We start from the raw sequence: 25,127 nt of genomic DNA, 5'->3' as shown, positions 1-25,127 counted from the left end.
AGAGATAGGATGGTCAGCGGGGTTTCGGCTGGGAGGGGGGAGAATCGGTCTGCCTTGGTGCTCCAAGGCCTGGCGCCATTACCTTTTTCGATAATGGCGCCGATGCTGCTTTCGCTGGGAGGGTAGGAGCGCGATAGGGACCGGGCCAGCTGTGCACCCCCCCCTAAGGCGGCACCCGGGATGGACCTCCCCCTCGCCCCCCTTGGTACGCTACTGCCCTGGGGAAACAGCCTGCAACAAGATCGCGCGATGCCAGAGATTTTTGCCTGCTTCGGCTGTTTCCTCCGCCGCGGTCCCGCCCCTCCTCTGACATCAGAGGAGGGGCAGGACCGTGGCGGAGGAAACAGTCGAAGCAGGCAAAGATCTCTGGCATCGCGATCTTGCTGCAGGCTGTTTCCAGACGCGACACCCGGCGCAGGGGGGGGGTAACTGGACCGGACCGGGAGCACCCCCTCAGGGCTTGGTACCCGGGGCGGACCGCCCCCCCCCCTTGGTACGCCACTGCTTGGAGCACCTTTCCTAACTATTTCCTCATCTACCCATCCTCCATTCTTCAAATCTACATAATCTTCTCCAGCTGCAACATATAGGAGATTCACCAGTTTTGAGTTCATCTACCTTATTTACTCAATAAAATATATTTCAGAAAATTATAGGGAGCCAATTATAGCAATAAAATATTCAAATAACAGTACATACACCCCCTCGCCTTTTTTTTTAACAAAATCGCACAAGAGGTTTTTAGCTCCGGCCGGCGCGCTGAATGCTCTGTGCTGCTCCAGTGCTCATAGGAACTCTATGACTATCGGAGCAGCGCAGAGCATTCAGCACGCTGGCCAGCGCTAAAAACCTCTTGCATGGTTTTGTAAAAGGGGGAGATAGTATGGCACAGTATGCTACTTAGTCAACACAATAGGCAATAAAAGATTTTAATAGACAGATAATATAGAGAAATAGGAGATTGAAAATAGGGGACTAATTTAAAGAAAGTTGCGCATGAAGTCAGACATAGAAACATAGAATATGACGGCAGAAAAGGGCCTTTGGACCAACAAGTCTGCCCACTCAAATAACCCTCCCCCCTAATTTCTTCTTTGAAGTGAACCCACATGTTAATCCCATTTGTTCTTAAAGTCAGTCACGTTCTTGGCCTCAACTACCTGAAGTGGAAGATCATTCCAACGGTCAACTACCCTTTCGGTGAAGAAGTACTTCCTAGTGTCACCATGTTTTCTCTCCCTTGCCATACTGTTCACCATCTTTGTCCTAATACACTAGACTAGGGTTGCCAGATTTTACGATTTCCTGCTTCGGATTGCCTCCTGCCCAACATGATTGAGAGGAGGCTATTCAAAACCCGGACAAAGTTCCGGGTTTTGAAAAGCCATCCGGACCCTCAGACATGTCCTCAAAAGGAGGACAATTCTGGGAAAATCCGAACATTTGGTAACCCTACATTAGACTATACTTTATTATACACTATATTTACTATATTGTAATTGCCATACTATGTCTACCATGCTACAATCTCTCATACCATGTTTGTCACTCAATGTTTACTGTACCATGTCTTCCATGCAATGTACGCTTGCCTTACTATTTTTGCCATGTCATGTTTCACCTTGTCAGCCATGCATGTAATACTATGCCTGCCATGCTAAGTTCTGCCATTCTACACACACCATGCTATGTCTCACCATACCACGTTTTGCCATTTTAAGTGTCAGCATACTTTGTTAACTATCCCCCCCTTTTACAAACCCGTAGGGCGGATTTTAGTGCCGGCCACGGCGGTAACAGCTCCGATGCTCATAGGAATTCTATGAGCACAGGAGCTGTTACCGCCACAGCCAGCACTAAAAAACTGTACTATGGGTTTATAAAAGGGGGAGGGGTATGTTTGCCATCTCTATCAGACAATGGTTGCCTTGCTAGTTTATACCATACAATGTCTGAGAGTGTAGTGCAGGGATTATAGCTACAGCCTCAGCACCCTATGATTGTGAGATCAAGCCCACATTGTCCCCTGTGACCCTGAGCAGGCCATTTGGTACCCCATTGCTCCAGGTACTTTAGATAGATTGTGAGCCCACTGGACAGATCAGAAAAAAATGCTTAAGTACCTGAATAAATTCATGTAAATCGTTCTGAACTCCCCTGGGAGAACGGTATAGAAAATCGAATAAATAAATAAATAAATAAATAATAATAATAACAGTTTATATACCACAGGACCGTGAAGTTCTATGCGGTTTACAATGATTTGAAATGTTATAGATTGAATGAATAAACAAAGTACAGATTTATCGACAGGTGGTTCTTGCGCTCGGTTGTTAAGGACTAAGATTGAATAGGTTGGTTTCCTAAGTATTTCAGGAATAGATGTGTTTTCAGGCGTTTCCTGAACTCTCCATAGGTAGTAGGCAGTAAGATACCTCAAGTCAGTAAGATACCTGAATATGATCTCAGCTAGGATAAGAGTGGATAAGCAAGTTGTGCTACAGCCAGCCTTAGTCTATGTGTGTAATTGGCTAGTTAGTAGCTTCTTCCATTAAATGCTTAAGAGAAAAGCCAAGCTTTCACCTGCTTCTTGAAGCAGAGATATACACGGGGAAACCACTGCTTGCCCTGGGAGCAGCAGTAGCATGGAATGTTACTGCTATTTCGGTTTCTGTCAGGTCCTTGTGACCTGGATTGGCCACTGTGGAAACAGGAGAGTGGGCTAGATGGACAATTGGTCTGACCCAATATGGCTGTTCTTATGTTCTTGTGTTGAGTGAAGCCTGTCAGGGAGTGCATTTCACAGTGTGAGGCTACTTTGGCTAATAGGGGTATGCTTTCGTTTGAGACAATAGGAAATATCAGCAATATACTGTATCTCCTGTTGTTTCATGCAATTGGCAAACAAAAGTAAACAGAAGAAAACACAAAATTTTCATGTTTGTTTTTCATGTGCCATCAATAGTGTGCATTCAGAAGTCAATGGCATATACACTCAATGTCTCTTTAACCCGAGTCCACTCACAAATATACCAATCAAATCAGTTGGACTTAGGCATATAGAAAGGTCCCGTTGTCTATTATATATATTAAAGGAAGCCTCAGCCCCACCACTCCACAGCTATGTTAATTCTTAATTGCGGGAAGAATTACGTGGCACCTCATCATTGGCTGCCTGTATGTATTTTTTATGTATAATAATTTTTTATAATAATAAAAAATACATAAAAAATATGTATAATAATTTTTTATAATAATAAAAAATACATAAAAAATACATACAGGCAGCCAATGATGAGGTGCCACGTAATTCTTCCCGCAATTAAGAATTAACATAGCGGTGGAGTGGTGGGGCTGAGGCTTCCTTTAATATATATACGGTAATAGACAACGGGACCTTTCTATATGCCTAAGTCCAACTGATTTGATTGATCAATAGTGTGCAGACATTCTGCATTATTCAGAAACAGTTATGCACACTTTCCAGCACTACTGAGAAAAAAATGTGCACTAATTGCGAATCGTGCATTTTCTCTGTGAAAGTGCAATGCAGTCTTAACAACACTGCTCCATTGACAACAGAATGAAAAGAAACCCCCCAATAAAATGAACATGCCTGGAAATGATACAGAAACTGACATAAAACAAAAAAAAAAACATTTCTGGCCTCATATCCCTACAGTGTACTATGATTTGACCCACGGTAGTATAGTGGCTATACACTGATTCATAGCTTATCTTAGTGTCAATAGGTTAACTACACAATTCCAATGCAAACACTAAAGATGCCAGGGTCGATTTTTAGAGAAAGGGGAGAAATAGAGTAATTGCCAGGGGCCTCAGTATCACAAGGGATCTCCTCGGTGCAGCGCTTAGGGAATTTGGCACCAGCTGGGCCAGTTCCTAATTTACTCCCCTGGGCACTGGCATATCTAACTTCAGCCCTGCCGCAGATATATATATGTGTCCCAGATTAAGGGCTCAGATGTACTGAATTTTATAACCTAAATAAATTTAATTAGAGAAGATTTAGTGTCTCTTTAATGACACCAGTGCTTCAATTACTGTCTCATAAAAGTTCCTATGGGAAAATGAAATGTCAGTACTGTTTACATGCATAAATATGGGGTTCCATTCTTGCCCCCTTGCAAGGGTGTCTTTTTGTGTGTGTGTGTGTGTGTGTGCTGAGAAGTACTTGCAGTACAATCTTGGTTTCTTTTCAGATTGCATCATGTTACATCAGAAGTTAATTTTTGATGGATTAAATCTAATTGCACTGCTTAGAAGTGTCCCATAGTGGTATATAGACTAAAGCACGCGGGACAACCGCGCACTGACAAAGCCACTTGGACAAATGTGCACAGGACATCAGCACACTGGATTACAATTTAACTTTAAAGCACTCCAAGGTTTTTTATTAAGTGTTGCTGCTGCCGTTGGAGTTTTTTGAGGGGGAGGAAAGTATAATTTTTCCTTCTTTTTTAGGGAAAAATTACAGTTTTCTCTCTAAGTGTGTGTGTGTGGGGGGATTACCCCACCCCACCCCAACAGCAGTGGCAACACTTCTAAGTAAAGTGGGGGGTACCCCCACACACACCCTCGGAGTGCTTTATAGTTAAGTTGTAATCCGACGCTCTGACGTCCTGCGTGCATTTGTCCGAGCGGCTTTGTCAGCACGCGATTGTCCTGCGCGCTTTTGACTCGTCACCCCCACAATACATCCTACAACAGAATGATAATGGCATTTCCATTAGTGACTACAGAGAAGAGGACCAAGGAGAGGGGCTTGGTGGGAAAACAACTGTCACTGATCACCAAGCCTGAAGCCTTGACCCCAATTATGTCTTTCTCCAGCTGGTCTGTCCTGGTCATCAGCTGTATGCCTCATGCGTGGTGGTGGAACACCAAATCCTGATACTCCCCCTCTTCTGCTGGGAAATAAATGGTATAGAAACTCGGGTGTTGTAAGAAACTCCATTCTCCCAAGTCTAATGAGCATTTGAACATTAAGAAGAAGTACAGATGATTAATCAAATTCCCTATCAGTTTGTTGATAATTACGACACCAATAATGAAGTTGAATCCAAGAATGACCCAAGGTAGAAAACAAGCCTTAAATCTTGTTCCAAACCAAAAGGATACGATCATATCTCTGTTTAACTGAACCTATACATATAGCACCAATATAATCAGTGAAATCATAAGCAACTGCATGTCCATAATCAAGCCAGTTATAACAATGCAAATCCAATTGAAGAGAACAGAAACAAATAATATGTTTCTAGTCAAGTTGAATATTGATATAAGAAATATAAATTCACCATATAAAAAATTCCTATTCCAGGGAGTAATGGGAAATAAAAGGCTTGCAGTTATTGGCGTCCAGATCTGGAACTTATGGAGGAACGCCTCGGGTGAAAGTTTGAAATATTGCGGGTTGATGAGACCAAGCTTCCCGAACAAAGCAGGGCGATGGAGCCCACGAACCAGTAGCTTTTTTTCTGATTTTTGTAGGTCCTGGGCTACTTTTCCTATGAGACCTGCTAAAATATTAACGTGGGAGCACTAAGGGCCTGATTCTATAAATGCCACCCTAATCGTGGACACCTAGCAATGTCTAACTAAATTCCATGTGCAACCCAAATTGAATTAACAAGCTTAATTGGCATGGTAATTGATCACACCATTGATATTTAATTTAAAAAAATTAAATAAAAAAAAAAAATCAATTAAAAGTTGTTCATGGAATTCCGTGAGGTACCTAGTGACACCTAAGTCGAGGTGCCATCTGACGCCTACCTGAAAAGTAGGAGTGGTGAGGGGTGGAGAATAGGCGTGGTTGACTTAGGTATCACTAGGCATCTGGATACATCTAACCTATATGGCCTTAAAGCACCTTGACTGAAGGCACATAAAGGAAGTCTGTGACAGCACTGAGTTAGTGGCGTAGTAAGAGGGATAGGGGAGCAGACCACCCTGGTCGTTGTCTTCGCAGGGAGCACTGGCACCTATCATTCTCTCCGCCCCCCTCCCCACCCCACTACCGCTTACCTCTAAATGTTCGCTGGTGCGAGCAGCATCTTCCAATTGCTTCTCACGCTGGCCTCGATCCTTTCTGATACATCCTGGTCACGCTGGTGAACATTTAAAGAGGTGCATGGAGGGGGGGAGGATGCTCAAGTGGTGGGGAAGAGTCTGGGGGCGCTCAAGCGGTGGGGAAGAGTGGGGGTGGTCCCCCTCGCTATGCCACTGTGCCGAGTTACCTGCAGATCACCCTCTCATTTGAAGAACGTTGCCATATCTGTTCTCAACTTATTCATTTTATTTTTCCTTTAGTAGCTTATAATCTGCTGTTTCTGAAATTCAAAGCGACTTGCGACAAACATATCTAGCCAAGATAGCAACATATGGGGATCCTTTTACCAAAGTTAAAATGCATTAGCTGCAAATGTAATGCAGAAACAACTGGGGGGGGCTTGTTCAGCATTTCCCATTGCAGGTCAAATGTTAACATTAGCATTGCCGTATGATAATCAGGTTGCAGTTAGGGCAGAAGCATTTAGCACCTCCGATTCAGGAGGCAGTAAATGGTCCCACGTTAACTAGTCTGTGCATTAGTCAATTAGCAAGTGGCAAGCGCACCATGTTAATTGCTGCACACTCACACAGAATGCCTTCAATATACACCGTAGCACACGGTAACTTAAAAAATGCCATAAAAAGAGTTAGTGCGTTTTTATATTAGATCTTAATGTGCTACACCACATGTTAACAGCCTAATACACTTTAGCAAAAGGGCCCAGGATGATTATACAAAAAATGTAAAATCATCTTACACTTCACTAGCCTGAAAAAGAGCATGCTTTCTTCCTGTATATGAATAAATATTAAAATTTCACAGAAGACAGTTGTAGATGGTGTGGGCTGAAGACAGACTGCATCTGAGATGCTACTGTGCTGGATGCTTAGTCAGTTTTCCTGATAGTGTGTGCCCTCATTAACGCAAGTTCTCCCTCTGTCTTTCTCTCTCATCCCCTCTTTAGGAGCCACTGGTACCGTTAGACACTTAAGAAGAAGCCTCTGGAGGGATCATGGCCTGGAAGCAGCCTTCTACTCTTCACCTGCCCGACAACATTAATATTTTAATGCATCGACAATATTAATATTTTAATGCTTAAAGAGGGAAAAAAAAGAACAGCAAAAAAAATATAAGTGGACATGGGGCAACACCCAGGCAGGATGCCTGCTGGGACCCATCCACTTAGTTTTCCAATGCACTAACATAGCATGGATACTCATGGAGCTGGTCAGGGTAACAAGTGAGGAAGAAAAAGAAAAGAACACTACAATTACTTATTCTGGATGAAAGAAAAGTTCACCATTGAAATGCCAAGGCGAAAAGGTCAAGCCAGAATGCAACAAGTTAATGGGCATTGCAGCACTCTTTTGTGAGAATGGAAGGACATCTTATTCAGTTAAAGCACACTCATGTATACATCAGCCAAGTTAAAACCCATATGCATGCTCAGAGTGGTGTCGGATTATGCTCTTTTCCTTGCTAACCTGACAAGCAATAGTTTTGGAAGAGAATGGAGAATGTCCCCTTCGGGGCTGCCTCTCAGTTCTGGGAGAGTCAAATACAGACGCAAACACCACCATTCTATATTCCTGATGAAATGCACCTTTGCTTACTATCGTCTCCTCTTCTAGAAGTTAATTGGATGTCAAAAAGTTTTCTCAGGAAGAAAGCTAAGTTGGAAACTGAGAAGGCATGGTGGACGGCTGCCTTGTCCCTCTTTTGCCTCAGTTCTGATTAGTCTTGGATTTAAGGATATCTGTGGCTGAGGCACTATTGAGGGGGCTGGATGACTGAGTCTCCTTTCCAAGAAACATTGAGTAATTCTTTTGGAAAAGATTATGGTCAGTAAGGAGTCTAACCATTTGCTGGCACAGTGCAACAACCTTAACCAGGAAAAAGCCATGACTGTCAGATCAGTGCTGCTCAACCGTGACTCACCTGACATTGAGAACCGCCTGAAACGCAGGCGTAACCGTACTCAACAAGTGCGCTTCAAAGACTTGGTGGATGGTGAAGAGGAAGATCCAGGGAAAAGCCCCCCTGATAATCCCTTAGCTAAGCCAGAACTGAACACACCATGTGCCTCTACTCCCAGACGTCACTTGGAGGGGAAAGAAACTGAAAAGGGGACAAAATGTGCCTCATTGAGGACAACTTCAAACCAGCCCTGCCGCCAACACTGGTATCAGGCCAGACCCTGCTCCCTGACTTTACCTAACCCCAAGAAGGCTTGCATGAGCACCGCCATCCAAACCTCGCCCAGTCTTCAGAAGCAGTTCCCTGCCTTCCGATTTCGTAGCAAAAGTATAAGTGATTTTGGAAAGGAAGAGCTGCTGATGTCCATCACTGACCAAAGAGGCACTACTGAAGAAGAAGAAAGTACAACAGTACAGCTGCCAGACTCTGAGAGACATGATGCCTACATGATGGTTCTTAATGGAAGAACCAGTGCATCACCCCAGATAGTAAGGAGCTGCTCTTCAGAGCACAACCACCAACCTGCCTCCCACAATGAATCACAACAGGACACTAAGCAGTCTAGTGATGAAGGGCTACCTCATCCTAGTCCATACATCACTTTGTGCCATAAGAAAGTGCCAAATCGGTTGCCTGTGTATCCCTGCCAACTTCAGGATGGCATTACTTGCGACACAGCTAGAAACTCCAATTCCCATGCAAGCTCTTCCGTTAATGAAAGAACTCTCCCTAGCCCCAAATTCCATCCCTTTTACCCTCTGAACATTGCAGCCATAGATCATAGTAACATGAACTCAATGATCTGTAGAAAAAACAGCTCTTCCCAATGGACTTTGGGTTCCAAATATTTATCCAGAGAAGAGCCTGCAACTGTACTCAGGCAAAGACAATCCAGCAGAAACTGCAATGATCTTTCTTATGTTAGTGGAAATTTCAAAGTGGAAGGAAGCTCTGCTATGGAAGACGTAGCCTCTCTTCAAAAGGACTTACAATCCCATTTGTCCAACAGTCCTCATCAGATTTTGAAGGAAAATGCTCAGTTTTGTTCTTCACCACAGACAAAAACTCAGGAGACTCCACTAAGAGACAGTGTCAAAAACCCAAAACAGCAAATCAACTCGATAGGTTATACATTTGCACCAGGAGAGTCCTGCCCTCATGACTGCCGGCCAACAGCTTCTGAGTGCATAGAGTGCCATTTATTGCCACAGACTTTTGGAGAGGATAGCAGGACCTCAATGAATGAAAAGGGCTACTTTGCAGTCTCCAAAAGCAAATTCCCCCAACCTAGGTCTCCAGAAATAGATGGGTGTGATTCTTTGGAAACAATAGAAAAGCCATCCATCCAAGCTGACCAATCAAATTTAATAACTAACTCAGCAGAACCAGGAGATCCAAGGTCATCCAGTGTTGACAAGACTTCAGTAATTCAGACATGCTGCAGTCAACTCAAATCCATTCAATCAAAATCAGACAGCCGAAATGTAGATGAGCAGAAGGAAACACCCCAAAGACCCATCTCTGCTCTTGTTAAGGAATTCAGCAACTTTAATTTGGAATCTGGACTCCAATGTTCTATACAGGACACGAGTGAAGGGCCTTGTACTTTTACAGCCCCAGATGTTTCCCCAGTGGCACCTGGAGCTCAGACTGGAAACAATCCCACCAGCTCACCAAATACACAGCTAGAGGCTGGCTTGACTGCTGGTCAATCAGAGACTCTGAGACAGGTTCAAGAACTCCTAGAACTAGTTGCTGTAGCCAAAAGCAAAGTAGACTTGTCTAAAATAGAGGAGAGTTTCCTATCTCAGGGACATCTGGACAAGACAGGATGCCTGAGGACTAACAAGGAAACTGAACCTATTCAGACCAGGCCATTTGAGATGGGGCAATTACAGTCACGTTTGCAAGCTCTGGAGGAGGTTTTACAAACTAGTCAACACACAATCAAAATACTGCTGGATGTCATTCAGGACCTGGAGAAGAAGGAAGCCAAGAGGGATGGGTGAGTTCATGATTCAGGATGATCAATAACATTTCCTGTTGCTACTTCAAGGGGACAGGAGGAGATAGGAAAGGGAAAGTAATCTTCTACCTAGTTAAATTGCCTTTGCGGGGCTAACCATGGATATTGAGTGGCACTTAACCGGAAAGTGTTCCTGATTATCCCCTCCGACTACTTAAGCCAAAATAGGCTATGTTGCGGATAGTCCAGGACAGAGTCGGCATTTATGCCGCTAAGTGCCAATATTCAAATTTAACTGGATAAGGTAACTGGACAAATCAAACTGCACAAAACACAGTCCTATCTTACCAGTTAAGGGATGAATATTGATCCTGAATAGGATAAGGGCCTACCATCTGTGCATACCTGGATATTCAGAACCAGTGCCTGCACTTGACCTGTCATATTGATCATAAAACTGGTGGGCCTCAAAGAAGGAGCAGAGATCCCTTGTCTAGTAATATTCATGGGAGATCTACTGCCAGAATTACTGGGGCTCCAGTTTCTACATCCTTTTGAAAAAGAGAGGGTTTATCAGGTGAACTATTGAAAGTCTCAAAAGTGCGAAACCGTGGCCATTAATAATCGAGGTGCTGCAGTATCGCCGGGTGTCCAAATATATTACAGGTAGCTAAAATGAAAGGTAACAAGATTAGCATTGTGTGCCTGATTTCAGTAAAGTTACAGTGCTGAAACGCCAGCAACTGCTCTTATATTGCCCACAGCTTCAAGAAGTGCACAATATGGCATTGTTCACCCTGAGAAATTGAAAGTCACCTTGGCAAACAAAGTGCAGGTCTTCAGAGATCTGGATAATCTGTACTCTTTCCTAGCCGATTATAAGAGCAATCTTAAGTCTAAACGTTGACCTATATCTAACCCTTCTTATGCCATTACTTGTTGGTGTTCAAGCAGGCAGTTTGTTATTTGGGACGCTGTATTTGCTGAAGTCTCAAGGACACACATAGGTGCACAACTTCAGGGGAATCTTATAATATGGATTGGAGGTTTCAATCCTGCAGCTTTCATATACATGTTGGGGAGCAAGGAGACTGATATACCATACGACTGTATCCTGATTTCTGAGTTTGACTGAGTTGTTTTCATAACACATTTAGCCCTAATTACATTCTTGAAATCACCATTTTTTAAATTGCATTTGCAAATCAAACTTACTTACACATATATGTAGCAAGAAGAAAAAAAAAAATAAGTTCACATAAATGAGGGGAAAGGAGATAATTATACAAAATCCCCCATCTGACTGACAAGCAAAAAGAAAATACAAGAGGAGTAGCTTAATGGTTAGTACAGTGAGTGGAGATTTTGGGGAACTGGGTTCAGTTCCCACTGCAGCTCCCTGTGACCTTAGGCAAGTCACTTAACCCTCCATTGCCCTAGGTACAAAAAACACTTAAGACTTGAGTCCATTAGGGACAAAGAAAGTACCTGCATATAATGTTAACCACACTGCATACACTTAGTAGCATTTTAAAAAATAAGTAGCAGTAGAAACATCACTTAGCTTATTTTTCTAGTAATAAATGTTCCAAACTAAGCAGGATCATAGATCACATACCCATAGTGAGGGTAGGAGGCAATAGGGACATTGATATCCCCCCTGCGCCCTCCTCTCTGCCCCCCTCCTGCTCCTTCTGTGCCAACTCCCCCTCCTTCCACGCCCCCACACCACACTAACACCCTCTCTTCCCACTCCGTACCTTTTTACATCTTCGCCAGCACAAGCAGCTTCTCTGGTCTGCTGCTCATGCTGGCATTGGCTTTCCCTCTGATGTCACTTCCCGGCTCCGTGACCAGGAAGTGATTTCAGAGGGAGCCAGGCTGGAGTGAGCAGCAGACCAGAGTACTTGCTTGCGCTGGCAAAGATTTTAAAGAGGTGTGGGGGATGAGGAAGGGACAGTGCGAGCATGGCAAGGGGAAGCAGAGAGGTGCTGGCTTCCCCACCAAGACAATGCCCGGGACGGTCCACCATCCTGCCCTCCCTTACTACGCCACTGCACATACCCCACCATTTATGAAGCTGCATTAGGGATTTTTTTCACCAGCCATGGCAGTAAAAGCTCCAATGCTCATAGAATTCCTATGAGCATTGGAATTTTTACCACCACGACCAGTAATAACAACCTCCCCCCCCCCCACTAACACAGCTTCATAAGGGGGAAAGGGGGGGGGAGGATAATTAGAATCAGGATATTTCATTAAAGATTTGTAGAGGAATTTCAAGAAAAAAACTTGTCCCCACTGCAAGAACATGAGCCTTTGGGATCAAATCCCAATGTTGCTCCATTGCTCCTTGAGACCCTGGGCAAGTCACTTAATTCTCCATTGCCCCAAATACAAAATAAGTACCTGTATATATCTAAACCGCTATGAATGTGTAACCACAAAAGACAGTATACAAGTCTCATTCCTTTTCCCTTTAACTGTAGATAAATCCTTCTACATAGCTGTGTAACAAGAGCTACATCTAGAAAAATGTGTATGTTTACTCTTCAAAATCACTGGTTTTAATTATGACACTTCTTCCTTTTATCTCAGTGTTGATGCCAAATGTACATTTAGGGGGAATTCGTTAAGGGGTGCTAACCGATTTAGCATGTGTTGATTAGTGTACACTAAATGCTAAGACACCTATTATATTCCTATGGGCATCTTAACATTTATGGGCAAATTCTATAAATGGTGTCCCGATTGTAGGCAGGCCTCTGAGAACCTAGGGAGACATGTAAGCCTGCCTAAGCTCACCTAAGGCTAGGCATGGGTGTACCTTGGCTCGGAAGTAGCCTTAGATGGGCCTAGGTGGCCGTATGCACCTCCCTAGGCCTGCAGTAGATATGTACATTGTAAGCAGATGCGGCGGCTGAGTTTATCGTGACAAGGGTACTCACTGCCGCAATAAGTTTAGCGACTGCACTTGCGACTGCCCGTCCCTTCCCTTCATCACCAGCAGAAGGAATTCCCAGTCACTCCTGCCGGAACCCCCCCATCCACTCGTACATTGCTGGTAGGAGGGATGCCCAGTCCCTCCTGCTGGAACCCCCAACCCTCCCCCCCATATATCACCGGCAGGAGGGATGCCCTGTTCTTCCTGCTGGAACCCCTCTACCCCCCGAACATTACAGGCATCCCCCCCGCTGGAACCCCCAGAACCACCCTACCTTAAATTGTTGGCCAGCCAGAGGCATCCTTCCTGGCTCCAGCTGGCTGTCCCGCCTTCTCATGAATGGCGGGCCTGCCCCTTCCCGGTGCATCGTGGGATGCAGAGAATAGTACTTTCAGACATTTTGATTAATTACAAAATGCAAATACAAACAGAGCGAAAGAGAGAGGGGGAAAAAAAGGGGAGAAATACAATATAAGATAGGATAGTGACACATTTAAGATAAAAACAGTGAGGTGGGAGATAAGAAAGGTGAAGGAATCAAAGAATGATTGGAAGTGGGGAAATGTAATTGGTAGAAAAATAATCTAATAATGGATGTTATAAATTGAAAGTGTCTTTAAATAGGAAGATTTTCAAGTTGCTTCTGACCAATATTGATATTGTTTTGAATTTAAAAATGCAATCACTAAGAGGCAGATTCTCTAAAGGGACCCTTTTATCAAGCTGTACCAGAGATATTTAACGTGAGCTGGTGCGATAAATACTCATATGCTCAAAGAATTCCTTTGAGTGTAGGAGCACTTACCTTGCCGGCCTGTGTTAAAAACCTCTAGCACAGCTTGATAAAAAGTGTGTGTGTTGGGGGGGGGGAATGTTAATTGGCAAAATCCCCTTAATAGCTTCAATAATTGAAAAAAAAAAAATGAATTGGATGAAAGTCGTCTACCTGATTCTATAAAAGGTAAGGAAAACCAAAAAAACTCTGTGGAGTGACGATGTTCCTAAATGGACTTTATTTGAAAGTGTCAAAGTTCCAAAGGTACACTGAAATCATCCACATAAAATAAATTCATCCACATAAAAATAGGTTATCCACATAAAAGCCTTAAAGGACCTAGTCCGCTAGGGATACAAGACCCAACACAGTCCGCTTTTTGACAAAAAGTCTTCTTCAGTGGTCCCTGGGGGTCCTATAAAGGTGAATACGTGGGAAACAATAGGGTGGTGAATCGGAAGCGAGACACTGCTTGCGTTTGCAAAAGAAAGGTAGGTGCTTATCGCATGGCACTTAGCGATGCCTGAGTGGGCATTTTTTGGGGGGAAGAGCATGATTTAGGTGCCGCTAAGCGGGATTCTCTAAAAACTTAGGCACCTTAAATGTAGGCCTTTAAAACCCTGGCCTACCTTTCTGGCGCCTAAGTTTTTACCTAGGCACTGCTAGGCGCGATTCTGTAAATGGTGCCTAAGCAAGATTGATAAGTGGCTGCCGCCATTTTTCTAGGCACCAACTGATTTAGGTGCAATTTACAGAATACGGGCCTGAATGTTAATGGTTTAAATAATCCCATTAAGCAGATAGAGGTTCTTACTATTTGCACAAAACCCAATTATCTTTTAAGGAATCCAGCAAGTTAAGAGCTAACTGGATACAAGGTCGCTACTTTTCTACAGCTGTTAATATTAATTTTAAAAAAAGAAGGTCTGGCAATTTTATTTAATAAATCAGCCCCTCTATGTACTATTGGCCAAACCGCAGATAATGTGGGGAGACGGACCAGTTATATTTACAATTGGAGTATGAAAAGTTTATTTTCTGGAACTTTATGCATCTAACTCTAAAGGCTTGAGATTATTTTCAGGAAGCCACTACTTGTCTCATAGCTTTTCCCCAATGTTCCATTGCTCTTGCTGGAGATTTGAATCAGGCTTTAGATCCCTTGTTGAAATGTTAACACAGACCTAGGCATATTTCTCCTAGGAATATCAATGTTTGAAGACTTATGGGGGTGGGGTGGCTGGCAGATCCATGGCATCTTTATAATCCTGCAGGGAAGGACTGTACCTTCTTCCCCTCAATACATACATCAATCTCCTGAATAGATTATTTTCTTATTTATAAACATCTTATTCCAGCAGTTCTCACAGTAAATATTGGAAATATTTTGGTTTCTGTTGATAGTGGTATAACATTGACTGTAGCTTTGTAAGGTCAAGATGTTCCTACAACCTCTGAGGAATGCCATTAGTTTAATGATTTAATAGCCCTTCTTACCCGTATTAAATGGGATGCTTTTAAAGCAGAACCGCCCAAGTCCGGTCCTCAAGATCTACTGGCAGGCCAGGTTTTCTGGATATCCACAATGAATATGCATGAAAGAGATTTGCCTGCACTGCCTTCTTGGTATGCAAATCTCTCTCATGCATGTTCATTTTGGATATCCAGAAAACCTGGCCTGCCAGCAGATCTTGAGGACTGGACTTGGGCAGACCTGTTTTAAAGTGTATATGGCCATTTGGTGGAGGATGGGCTGGGGAAGGCTTCAAGGGCTGGGAGGGTGTAAATGGGCTGCAGTAGGTTTTAACAGAGATTTCGGCAGTAGGAACCCAAGCACAGTAGAGCTTTGGATTCTTTCCCAGAAATAGCTAAGAAGAAAAAAATTAAAAAAATTTAAAATGAATCAGGCTGGGCAGACTGGATGGACCATTCGGGTCTTTATCTGCCATCATCTACTATGTTACTATAATTAGTTACTCCATAGCTCAGAGAAAACAGTGTAATGCTAGCATTAGTGAGCCAGAGATGAATATTGCATATGTAGCTTCTGTCAATAAGGAAACGTAGTGTATAGTTGGAACTCCATTCACACCAGCATAACTGAAACTTGTGTAAATAATAATAAACAAAGTGGAGAAAAACAGACCTCAATGCATTGTTTCACGACACACAAGACATCTTTCTGGAACCCATATCATCACTGCTCTGTAAAAAAAATACTTCACAACAAAAATAATAACCATTCACACAAATTTTTTTTAGATATGTTTTGTCATTTCTTTAGTATGTGTTATTTCTCATGAGAAGTTTACAGCGATAACTTGTAAACTGATGGCAACAAAAAGTGTGTGCGGGGATGTCAACAAAGCTGCAACAGCAGCACAAACCAGTCCGTACTGGCCTGCATCCAGGAAAAATGAAAACACAGTTCACTTATCTCTCAATGCGTTTCCCATCTGTTTCTGAAATGCTGGGGCAAGCAGATCAAACTGTCTCACCTGTTTCGCTGTTACGACCGTGCCCACAAGGTTTTGTATTGCATATGTAGAACAAGAGTTGCGCATACTGTGAGAGTCACTGATCAAAAGCATCTATTTTATTTTCCATTTCAATAATTTAACTCCTTTATATCCCCCGTGACCGTCCGCCCTAAAGTCCTGATTCTACATAGTACATCCCGATTTTAGGCAGCTGTAGGCGTCCTACAACTGTCTAATCAACCAATCGGGATGCACATTAAAAAAAAAAAAAATGCTTCCCAGGCAGGCTTTCTATATTGAAGGCGAGGCCCGCAAGACACTTAAGCTCACCTAAGGGCCTTAGGCGGACCTTAGGCGAACCTAGGGTGCCCAGTCCCTCCTGCTATAAGTATACCGACCGCCCCCCCCCCCCCCGACACTATCGATCGCTGGCAGGAGGGTGCCCAATCCCTCCTGCCAGAAGATGCCCCCCCGATACTACCGACCGCCCCCCCCGACACTACCGATCGCTGGCAGGAGGGTGCCCAATCCCTCCTGCCGGAAGACGCACCCCCTCCGCACCCCCCCCCCCGCGCTAACAGCCCTTAAACCTCCCCTCAACCAAACTAACCTTTCCTTGTTGGCCAGACGGGACTTGCCCGTCCAGCCGCAGGCCCGTCTCGTCGAAATGAGGCGGGCCCGCCCCTTCCCGGCCCATCCTTCCGAAGCCTAAGGCCTGAATGGCCCAGGCTCTAGAAGCCTGGACCAATCAGGCCTTAGGCATAGCGGGTCCGCCCATCCCCACTAAGTCTAAGGCCTGATTGGCCCAGGCGCCTTAGAGCCTGGGCCAATCAGACCTTAGATTAAGTGGGGATGGGTGGACCCACTATGCCTAAGGCCTGATTGGTCCAGGCTTCTAGAGCCTGGGCCAATCAGGTCTTAGGCTTCGGAAGGATGGGCCGGGAAGGGGCGGGCCCGCCTCTTTTCGACGAGACGGGCTTGCCGGCTGGACGGGCAAGTCCCGTCTGGCCAACAAGAAAAGGTTAGTTTGGTTGGGGGGAGGTTTGAGGGCTGTTAGCACGAGGGGGGGGGTGCGGAGGGGGTGCGTCTTCCGGCAGGAGGGATTGGGCACCCTCCTGCCAGCGATCGGTAGTGTCGGGGGGGGGGGCGGTATACTTATAGTAGCAGAGAGATCCCTTGCCGCAATAAGTATAGCGGCCGCGTCTACTTACAATGTAGACCAGCATTTTGTTGGCCTACATTGTAAGCGTCTCTTCCTCTACTAGGGAGACGCGTAGGGCCGCCTAGGTTCACCTAAGGCCCTTAGGCGAGCTTAGGTGTCTTGCGGGCCTCGCCTTCAATATAGAAAGCCTGCCTGGGGAGCATTTTTTTTAAAAAATGTGCATCCCGATTGGCTGATTAGACAGCTGTAGGACGCCTACAGCTGCCTAAAATCGGGACGCACTATGTAGAATCAGGGCCTAAAGGCCTTCAGCTCCAGCAGGATCATGTCCTTCAAGTCAGATGCTTCATGCTCTGACTTTCTTCTGTGCTGCCTCTATCTCACAGCTCTCCATTTTCCCATTAATATAATCAGTAATCTAACCCAACTTTTCTCCTTCTCTTGTCATCTGAGTTGCCATCTTGTCAGCTCTCTGAATTGGGAGGTAGTAGTGAGTAGATGAATTCCATGTGCCACAGGAAAAAAAGTAGAGAATTCCGACACAGCTTTTACAAAAATGCACTCATCACCATTAACACTCACTAATGCCCCTTGCTCTAGTTAATTTGGAATGTCAGATGCCTTGTTTTTCCACCAGAAGGCAAGTATAATATTTATTTTATTTATTTCTAAAATTTCTATACCGCCTATAACTAAGCGGTTAACAGTTAAAACATTCTCAATAGTTCAAAGGACAGTACATTTACAAAATGCATTCAATTACATTCCAATCACATAGTAATTTAATCCACTTAAAATAATGTCAAAACTCAACGACTTTACATGTTATCCATCCCCGCTAAATAAAGTGCATCAGTCATAATCTGAGAATCTTATTAGATATGACTACCAGCACAATTTCAAAGAAAAGCCTCCACAAACAGTTGTGTCTTCAACATCTTTCTAAACTGTAAATATAGCCAGTCTGAGGCCCATATTAGAAAATTGTATACCTTCCCCTGATTATATCTGGCTTGAGTGTGCTTTCTGAGTGTTTGTAGCTTTCTTGTCATGATTATGGAGTTCCCTTTCCTTGCTGAATTTTGGATTGTACACCATCTTGGCTTGTATCCCATGTACTGACAAAATGAATCTTTAATGTAAACCACTTGCATCCCATGTACTGACTAAACGTATCTTTATTGTAAACCGTTTCTATCCCATGTAATGTCAAATGTATCTTTATTGTAAACCGCTTCGAACTTCACGGTATAGCGGTATATAAGAAATAAATTATTATTATTATTATTGTATTGCAAAATGGTGGTGTACAATCCAAAATTTCAAAATTCTACCAGTTTCATGGTCACACCATTCTGTGGAACCAAAAAAGAAGAAAGTAAGACCTGGAAATTCAGTTGAAGTTTAATAATACTTAAAAACAAACAACCCATAAAAACCTGATAAGGCCATGTTTCAACACGTGCCTGCTCCAGGGGTATAAAATGTTTTATAATTAGAATAGGTCATAAAATGAAAACAGTTACATAAAACATATCATCTAAAACAACATATCAGAGCCTTGAACCAGTTTTATGGATGTTGGCCTATTCTTGGAACAGAATGCAACCCTACTGCCCTGCACATGTTGGCTTTGCCTTCTTCCATTTTTGGCTCTCTACTGTTCCAGGTGCCCTACCACTGCCCTCTGTACAGTAGAACACTGATTGAATGTGCGCTGTTAATGCACTGGATTGCTTTTTATGTGGTAATAATCTGTCTCCCAAAATAATTTAAAAAAATGTGCAGAACTCGATAACACACTGTAGGCTCTAACAGTAAAGACCTGGCAGTAGCAAGAATGAACTTCCTTTCCAGTCCAAGTGTGACAGAGCGAAGACATATATCTGCCTAATTCTGGGTTAATGCTGCTTATTTTAAATTTAAGATGGATGGAACTAAGCGAAGGCACTGCTACTCAGTCAAGAAAAAATTATCGGTTGTGGATAGAATGCATAAAGGAGAGTTGCAAGCTAAAATTTTGAAGGACCTCAATATTTCTGAATCAACAATCAAAGGTTGGCTTGGAAGTGAAGCTAAATTATGTGACTTCATTAAAATCATTGACTCCAACGAAAACGTGTGCTGTGCAGCCAAACATGAGCTTGATAAAGCACTGCACATGTTGGCTGCACAAGAGCGAGATAAAGGAACACCTCTTAGTGGCCCACTACTCCAAGTACAAGCTGAAAAATTTAGACATTTGATTGGACACAAATTTTCTGCTAGTAGAGGATATATAAATAGATTCAAGAAACACCATGGAATTTCACAAGTGTTGATTTCAGGGGGGAAATCCGTTCAGCTGATGAAGCTGCCGCCAGCATGTTCTCCAGAAAGTTGAAGGTGGAAACAATACAGAACAGCAAGTGTATAATTGTGATTAAACAGCTTTGTTTACCTGTTACCATATAAAACTCTGGCATTTAAACATGAGCCTAATAAAACAGCTGGTTATAAGAAAATTAAAGATTGTGTCACTCTGCTTTTCTGCATAAATAAAATTGGCAGATGTAAGCTAACACCGCTGCTGGTTGGACGATTTGAAAATCCACAATGCTTCAGTCACCTAAATAAACCAAAATTGCTTGTGATTTATAAAAGAAGCAAAAATGCATGAATGACTAGTGCCTTGTTCGATGAACGGTTTCACCAGTCATTCATTCCATCTGTTTGAAAGCATCTGCGTTCAAAGAAGCTGAAGGAAAAAAACTCGATAACTGCCCCACTCACCCTGCAGTGGAGTCTTTCATCTCTAGAGAAAGGACAATTTGATTTCTTTACCTTTCCTTGAACACCACATCCAAAATTTAACCACTAGATCAAAGCATTATCAAATACATAAACACAATTACAGATGAGAAGTTACAGATGCCCTTTTTTTCATCAGAAAATCTTAACAATCCAGAATTTCTGAAAAAGTTGAACCTGGAATAAATATTTTATATTATTAAGAAGGCATGGGATGATGCAAAACAACTATCAATTCAAATCTGTTAGATGAGAGCCTTGGGTGATATCTTTGCAAAAGCAGTTCTTTTGAAAGCAAGACTCTGGGAGTGAGTCTGACTTTGAAGGCTTCACTGAAACAGTTATCTTCAATACATTTAACCAGACAAACAAAAAGCTGCCTGTATCTATAAGACTTTGATATAGAAACTTCTGCTGAAATGATTAGTGACTCATTAGAGTGGGATGAAAATGATGCAGGTGTTTCTAAAACTGAATATATGTCAGAAGAGGCCATTAATACAAAACCAAACGTTCAGATATTATTGAGAATTCACATCTCACACAGCATTCAACCAAAGTGACAGCAAAAGCATAAAGGCCAAAGTGGAGAAAGACAGACCCCAATATAGTTGGCTCTTAGACCCTTACGTATCTGTTGAAGCCTACATCATCAAGGGCCATTTCTGAAAACAACTGCGATGAGTGTGGTGCTTTCCCCTGACTTAACCCTACTAAGGAGCGAAACAGGAGGACCCCTGTTGGGAAATATTGAAGGGACTTGTTCCAACCAAAAAGGTTAACTGTGTTGAAGAGGATTCAGACAAGTGAATTTTTTGATGATATTTTTGGAACCTGTTCCGTTAAAAGGTTATGAAACTACAGTTGGTCATGGAGCTTAATCACTTTAGTAGCCTTCACATTTAAGAAGTTTTATTATTTTTTTTTTCTTGCTTAAGTATTTTATTGATTTTAATATAATATCAAATAAAACTTGTTCAGAAAGCAAATTTAACCAAACATACTACAATCATAAATCCTTACTTAATAAATTAAGTAGTTTACAGGAAAAACTATTATGGTGAAATTAGCTCAAGTCCTCTTTGGATCCAAGAATTAGTTTGCGAGAAAAAACAACAACAAAAAAAAACAACCTAAAGAAGTAAAAAAGTGCCTATAGATCAGGTTGGGAGTTGCCATTTTCTTTAGAGCTCAGGTTGAATTTTCTCCTTGTCCAGAGGGGACATAGCCAGAAAATTAAGCAAATGTTGAGGCTCAAAGAATACATATTTAATAGAATGATAACGGACAATGCACTTGCAAGGATGTCTTAAATAAAAGGTAGCCCCAATGATGTGACCCCCCCGGTTTCAAAAGAAGGAAATCACGTCTACGTTTTTGAGTTTCCCTTGAAACATCAGGAAACATTTGAATTTTGCAACCAATAAATTTCTTCTGTTTATTCTTAAAGAATAGTCTCAATAACCAAGATTTATCTATAGAAAGAGCTAAAGTAGCTACTAATGTTGCAGGTATTACTAGTTCTTTGTCTGACTTCTCCAGTATCTCAGAAATATTCAATATTTGTCCTTCAGTAGGAGCAGGTTGCTGTTGGTGCGACTTTTTACTGGGAAGATAGTAGACTTGAGAAAATGGTGGAAGGTTATCTTCCGGAACTCCCAGTATTTCAATTAAATATCTCCAAGCATATCTCTGGGTGCAATCGTAGTTATTCTTGGAAAATTTATCAGACACATTTAAGAAGTTTTATTATTGTGGAATTTACATTGAAGATCACACAGTGAAAAAAAAGATTACGTTTGGACTGCATGTTTATTATATATGTTGAAGTGGAGATTTTTCACAGACCATTGATGATATAGGCTTCAACAGATACTTAAGGGTCTAAGAGCCAACTATATTGGGTCTGACTTTATCCACTTTGGTCGAATGCTGTGTGAGATGTGAAGTCCCAATAACATCTGAACAAGCAGAGCATTTTGTTTTTGTATTTGTATTATTGATATTGAATAACGTCTGCGTCCACAGCATTTAGTGTATTCACAGAGGAGGACATTATACAGGCTGTTCAACCACAGCATAATGCCCCGGAAAACAACACCAGTGACAATGAGGATGATGATGATGTCCCAGGTGTGAAAGTTTCACCTATTGAAGCAATTGCTGCTCTTGGCAAAGTAATCAGATTTATCAAGGAATATGGGGCAGAGCCTTTAGAAATCATGCACCTTAGGGAAATTATAGATTTTGCAAGAAAAAAAGTATCACAACCTAGAACAGCTAAGGATTATTGACTTTAATAAATAAGCAATGATTTACATTTAGATTATAATGCCCAATCAAATGTCCTATACAGTACATTTTTTTTTTTCAAATGTGGTTTGATACAGAATTGACCCATATTTTATAAACGATTGGTGTAGAAATACTGTCTATTGTCTCTTGTCATTACAAACAGTGCTGTAAAAATTTCGTATTTGATTTTTAACACTACTGTATTTTATTGTTCTGGTTATCAAGTTGTCAAGAGCATTAGTGAGACTACAAGAATTGACAGTTAGATACCATCTTAGATTAAATACAGGGAAAAAAACCCAACAACTATTTTGGTTCAGACAACACACACGTTTAATCCCACCTACTATTAGACTAGATAACAGAATTAGCTTCAACAATGAAAAAATGTCCATAGTTCTGGGAGTCAACTTGGATAGCTTACTAAACTTTGATGTCTAAGTTAAAAATTTAGCCCAAAAAATCTTTTGCTACACTTTAGTCATCTATCTATTCTGTCCTCACTGGACTACTGCAAAGCACTACTCTATGTTATTTGAATGTTCTGACTCTGTGAAATTAATACAAATCCAGCTGGTACAAAATATCTATAGCAAGGCTTATATTCTACAAATCCAAGATTCAATCATGTCACACCACTGCATATGGAGTTACATCGGCTCCTGATACAAAAACGGGTTGAGTTCAAATTATGCTGTATAGCATTTAAGATCCTACATGGAGACGCTCCTGATAGCTTCCCCAGACTCACTGAACTCTTAGGCAGATTGATAAAACACCACAACTTTGACTGATTTCTATCTATGAAAGACACTGCAAATCATAGAAGTTTGAAACTCATTTCCTGCAGAGATCCGTGTTACGTTCTGCAAATATCTGAAAACATGACTCTTCAAAAGTCTCTATGAGGGACCAAATGATATCTAGATCACGCCCTGAAAGACTGCTCGGTGCAACACTAATGATATCAGCATCCCACTACTTCTGAAAAGATTATTTGTTAAATCGAAGCTTACTGAACTATCTGTTAAAGATGTAATCAGATTTTTATCATTTACCATATATACTGTATATATGAGCTGTTTATAATGTTTGTTTGCATTACATTACATTCCGCCTTCACCTTGCAGTTCTAAGCAGATTACAAAAGAGGTAAGCAGGACATTACTAGGAGAGTTACAGGGTACGTTACTAATTACAGGAACAGAGATAATAACAGTACTGCGCTAGTTTGTCTTGACAAATTTTCTGAATAGCAGGGGGGGTCCCCCCTTTAGAGGGTTTTGTAATCAGACATTGTTATCAGTAAGTTTGTAATGTGTATACTATTTGTAACCCGCCTAGAACTCCACTCCGCGAGGATTCAACAGGATGTAAGACTACATATAACATAAGTGCTCTATTTGTATCCGGTTACATAACATTACCTCCCAACCACTGTATACTAATGGTGTTCCACTATATTTGTTCTAAGCATATTCAAATGCCTTATGCCTCATAAGCTAGATAAAATGCATTTTTTTTTATGCGTGAATACTGATTATAACTCTAGTCAAGTAGTGTATTGTGCAATTTGCCCATGTACAGTAGTAAGTATTATATTGGGCATACCAAGAGATCCATCAAGTTACGTATTGAAGAACATTTTAGTAACATAAGTATGGGTCAAGTGCAGGCTCCTTTGTTAGTGTACTAGCTTGAGATGGGTCATACGGAGGAAGATTTTAAATATAGTGTTGTTGCATTTTGAGAAAATGGCAGGGGAGGATCTCTCAGAGAGAGCAAGAGACAGTGGTCTGTGAATGGGCAGACTAGATGGGCCATTTGGCCTTTATCTGCAGTCATGTTTCTAAATGTTCTTACAGTTTTGATTGCCACTACTTCTGCTTGTACCTTATCACACAAAACCATTATACTCTCAGTAAAGAAGTATTACCTTCCTCTCTCAATTCTATATGATAATCTCTCGCTGTTCAATTTCTTTTTTTCTGAAAATGCTCCCCCTTACTTTATTGAAGCCTGTTAAATATTTAGAAACAAAAACATTATGCCAACATGATATATTGCTACAATGCCATAAATGCCAGATGATCTCTGACTTTCCTTCTCTTCTTCCTCACTGGAATTGCCCTAATCTACAGGGCTGTTATTAAGTGGTTGTACATAAGGCTATTAACCTGGGACCCAATGCCACAAGGATCCTCACGCCTACCTCAGGCTGAAGGAAGTATAGCTTGCAGGTGGGATGTGGGCAGTGGCATAGCGAGGGTGAGAGGTGCCTGGGGCTTTGGCTCCCCTCTCCCGCCCTCTTTCTCTACTCCCCCACTTCCACATGCTCCTTCCCCACCCCTCCTGCTGCATGCACACCCCTTCCCTTCCCCCATACTGTAATGTTCCTGGCACGAGCAGCAACCTCCAACCTGCTGTCGCGCCAGTGTCGGCTTATCATCTGACATCATTTCCTAGGTGTGGGTCCAGGAAGTGACATCAGAGGAAGAGCCAACACTGGCGCAACAGCAGATTGGGAGTTGCTGCTCGCGCCAGAAACATTACAGATGTACAGGAGAAGGGAAGTGGCGCGCAAGTGTGTCAGTGGGGGACAGGAAAGTGAAGGGGCTGGGGGGCGGAGAGGAGGACAGGTATCTGTACCCTCACCAAG

The 25,127-nt window shown here is 42.3% G+C and overlaps 2 protein-coding genes and 1 pseudogene across 6 annotated transcripts in view; 1 reads left to right on the top strand and 2 right to left on the bottom strand.

The window, feature by feature from the left end:
• Positions 1 to 25,127, bottom strand: part of LOC117365127 (dedicator of cytokinesis protein 2-like) — a 1,549,644-nt gene that overhangs the window by 652,408 nt on the left and 872,109 nt on the right. The gene's annotated exons all lie outside the window — the stretch shown is intronic.
• The window catches only part of LOC117365135, a 405,951-nt gene that overhangs the window by 82,012 nt on the left and 298,812 nt on the right, over positions 1 to 25,127 (top strand). For 4 of the 5 annotated variants that reach the window (XR_004540364.1, XM_033955140.1, XM_033955132.1 and 1 more), the window contains exon 2: positions 7,044 to 10,061. Coding sequence is in view for 4 of the 5 variants with exons in the window: in XM_033955140.1 (XP_033811031.1) it covers positions 7,918 to 10,061 (2,144 nt within the window). In the remaining variant the exon portion in view is untranslated. Of the gene's footprint in view, positions 1 to 7,043; positions 10,062 to 23,318; positions 23,602 to 25,127 lie in introns of those variants that run through there. The other variant, XM_033955148.1, reaches the window with a different exon arrangement.
• LOC117358242 lies at positions 4,805 to 7,659 on the bottom strand (annotated as a pseudogene).

Source organism: Geotrypetes seraphini, chromosome 1 (genome assembly GCF_902459505.1).
Source record: "Geotrypetes seraphini chromosome 1, aGeoSer1.1, whole genome shotgun sequence".
NCBI lineage: Eukaryota > Metazoa > Chordata > Amphibia > Gymnophiona > Dermophiidae > Geotrypetes > Geotrypetes seraphini.
The sequence above is the reverse complement of the archived record's forward strand: the minus strand, read 5'-3'. Positions and strand labels throughout refer to the sequence as shown.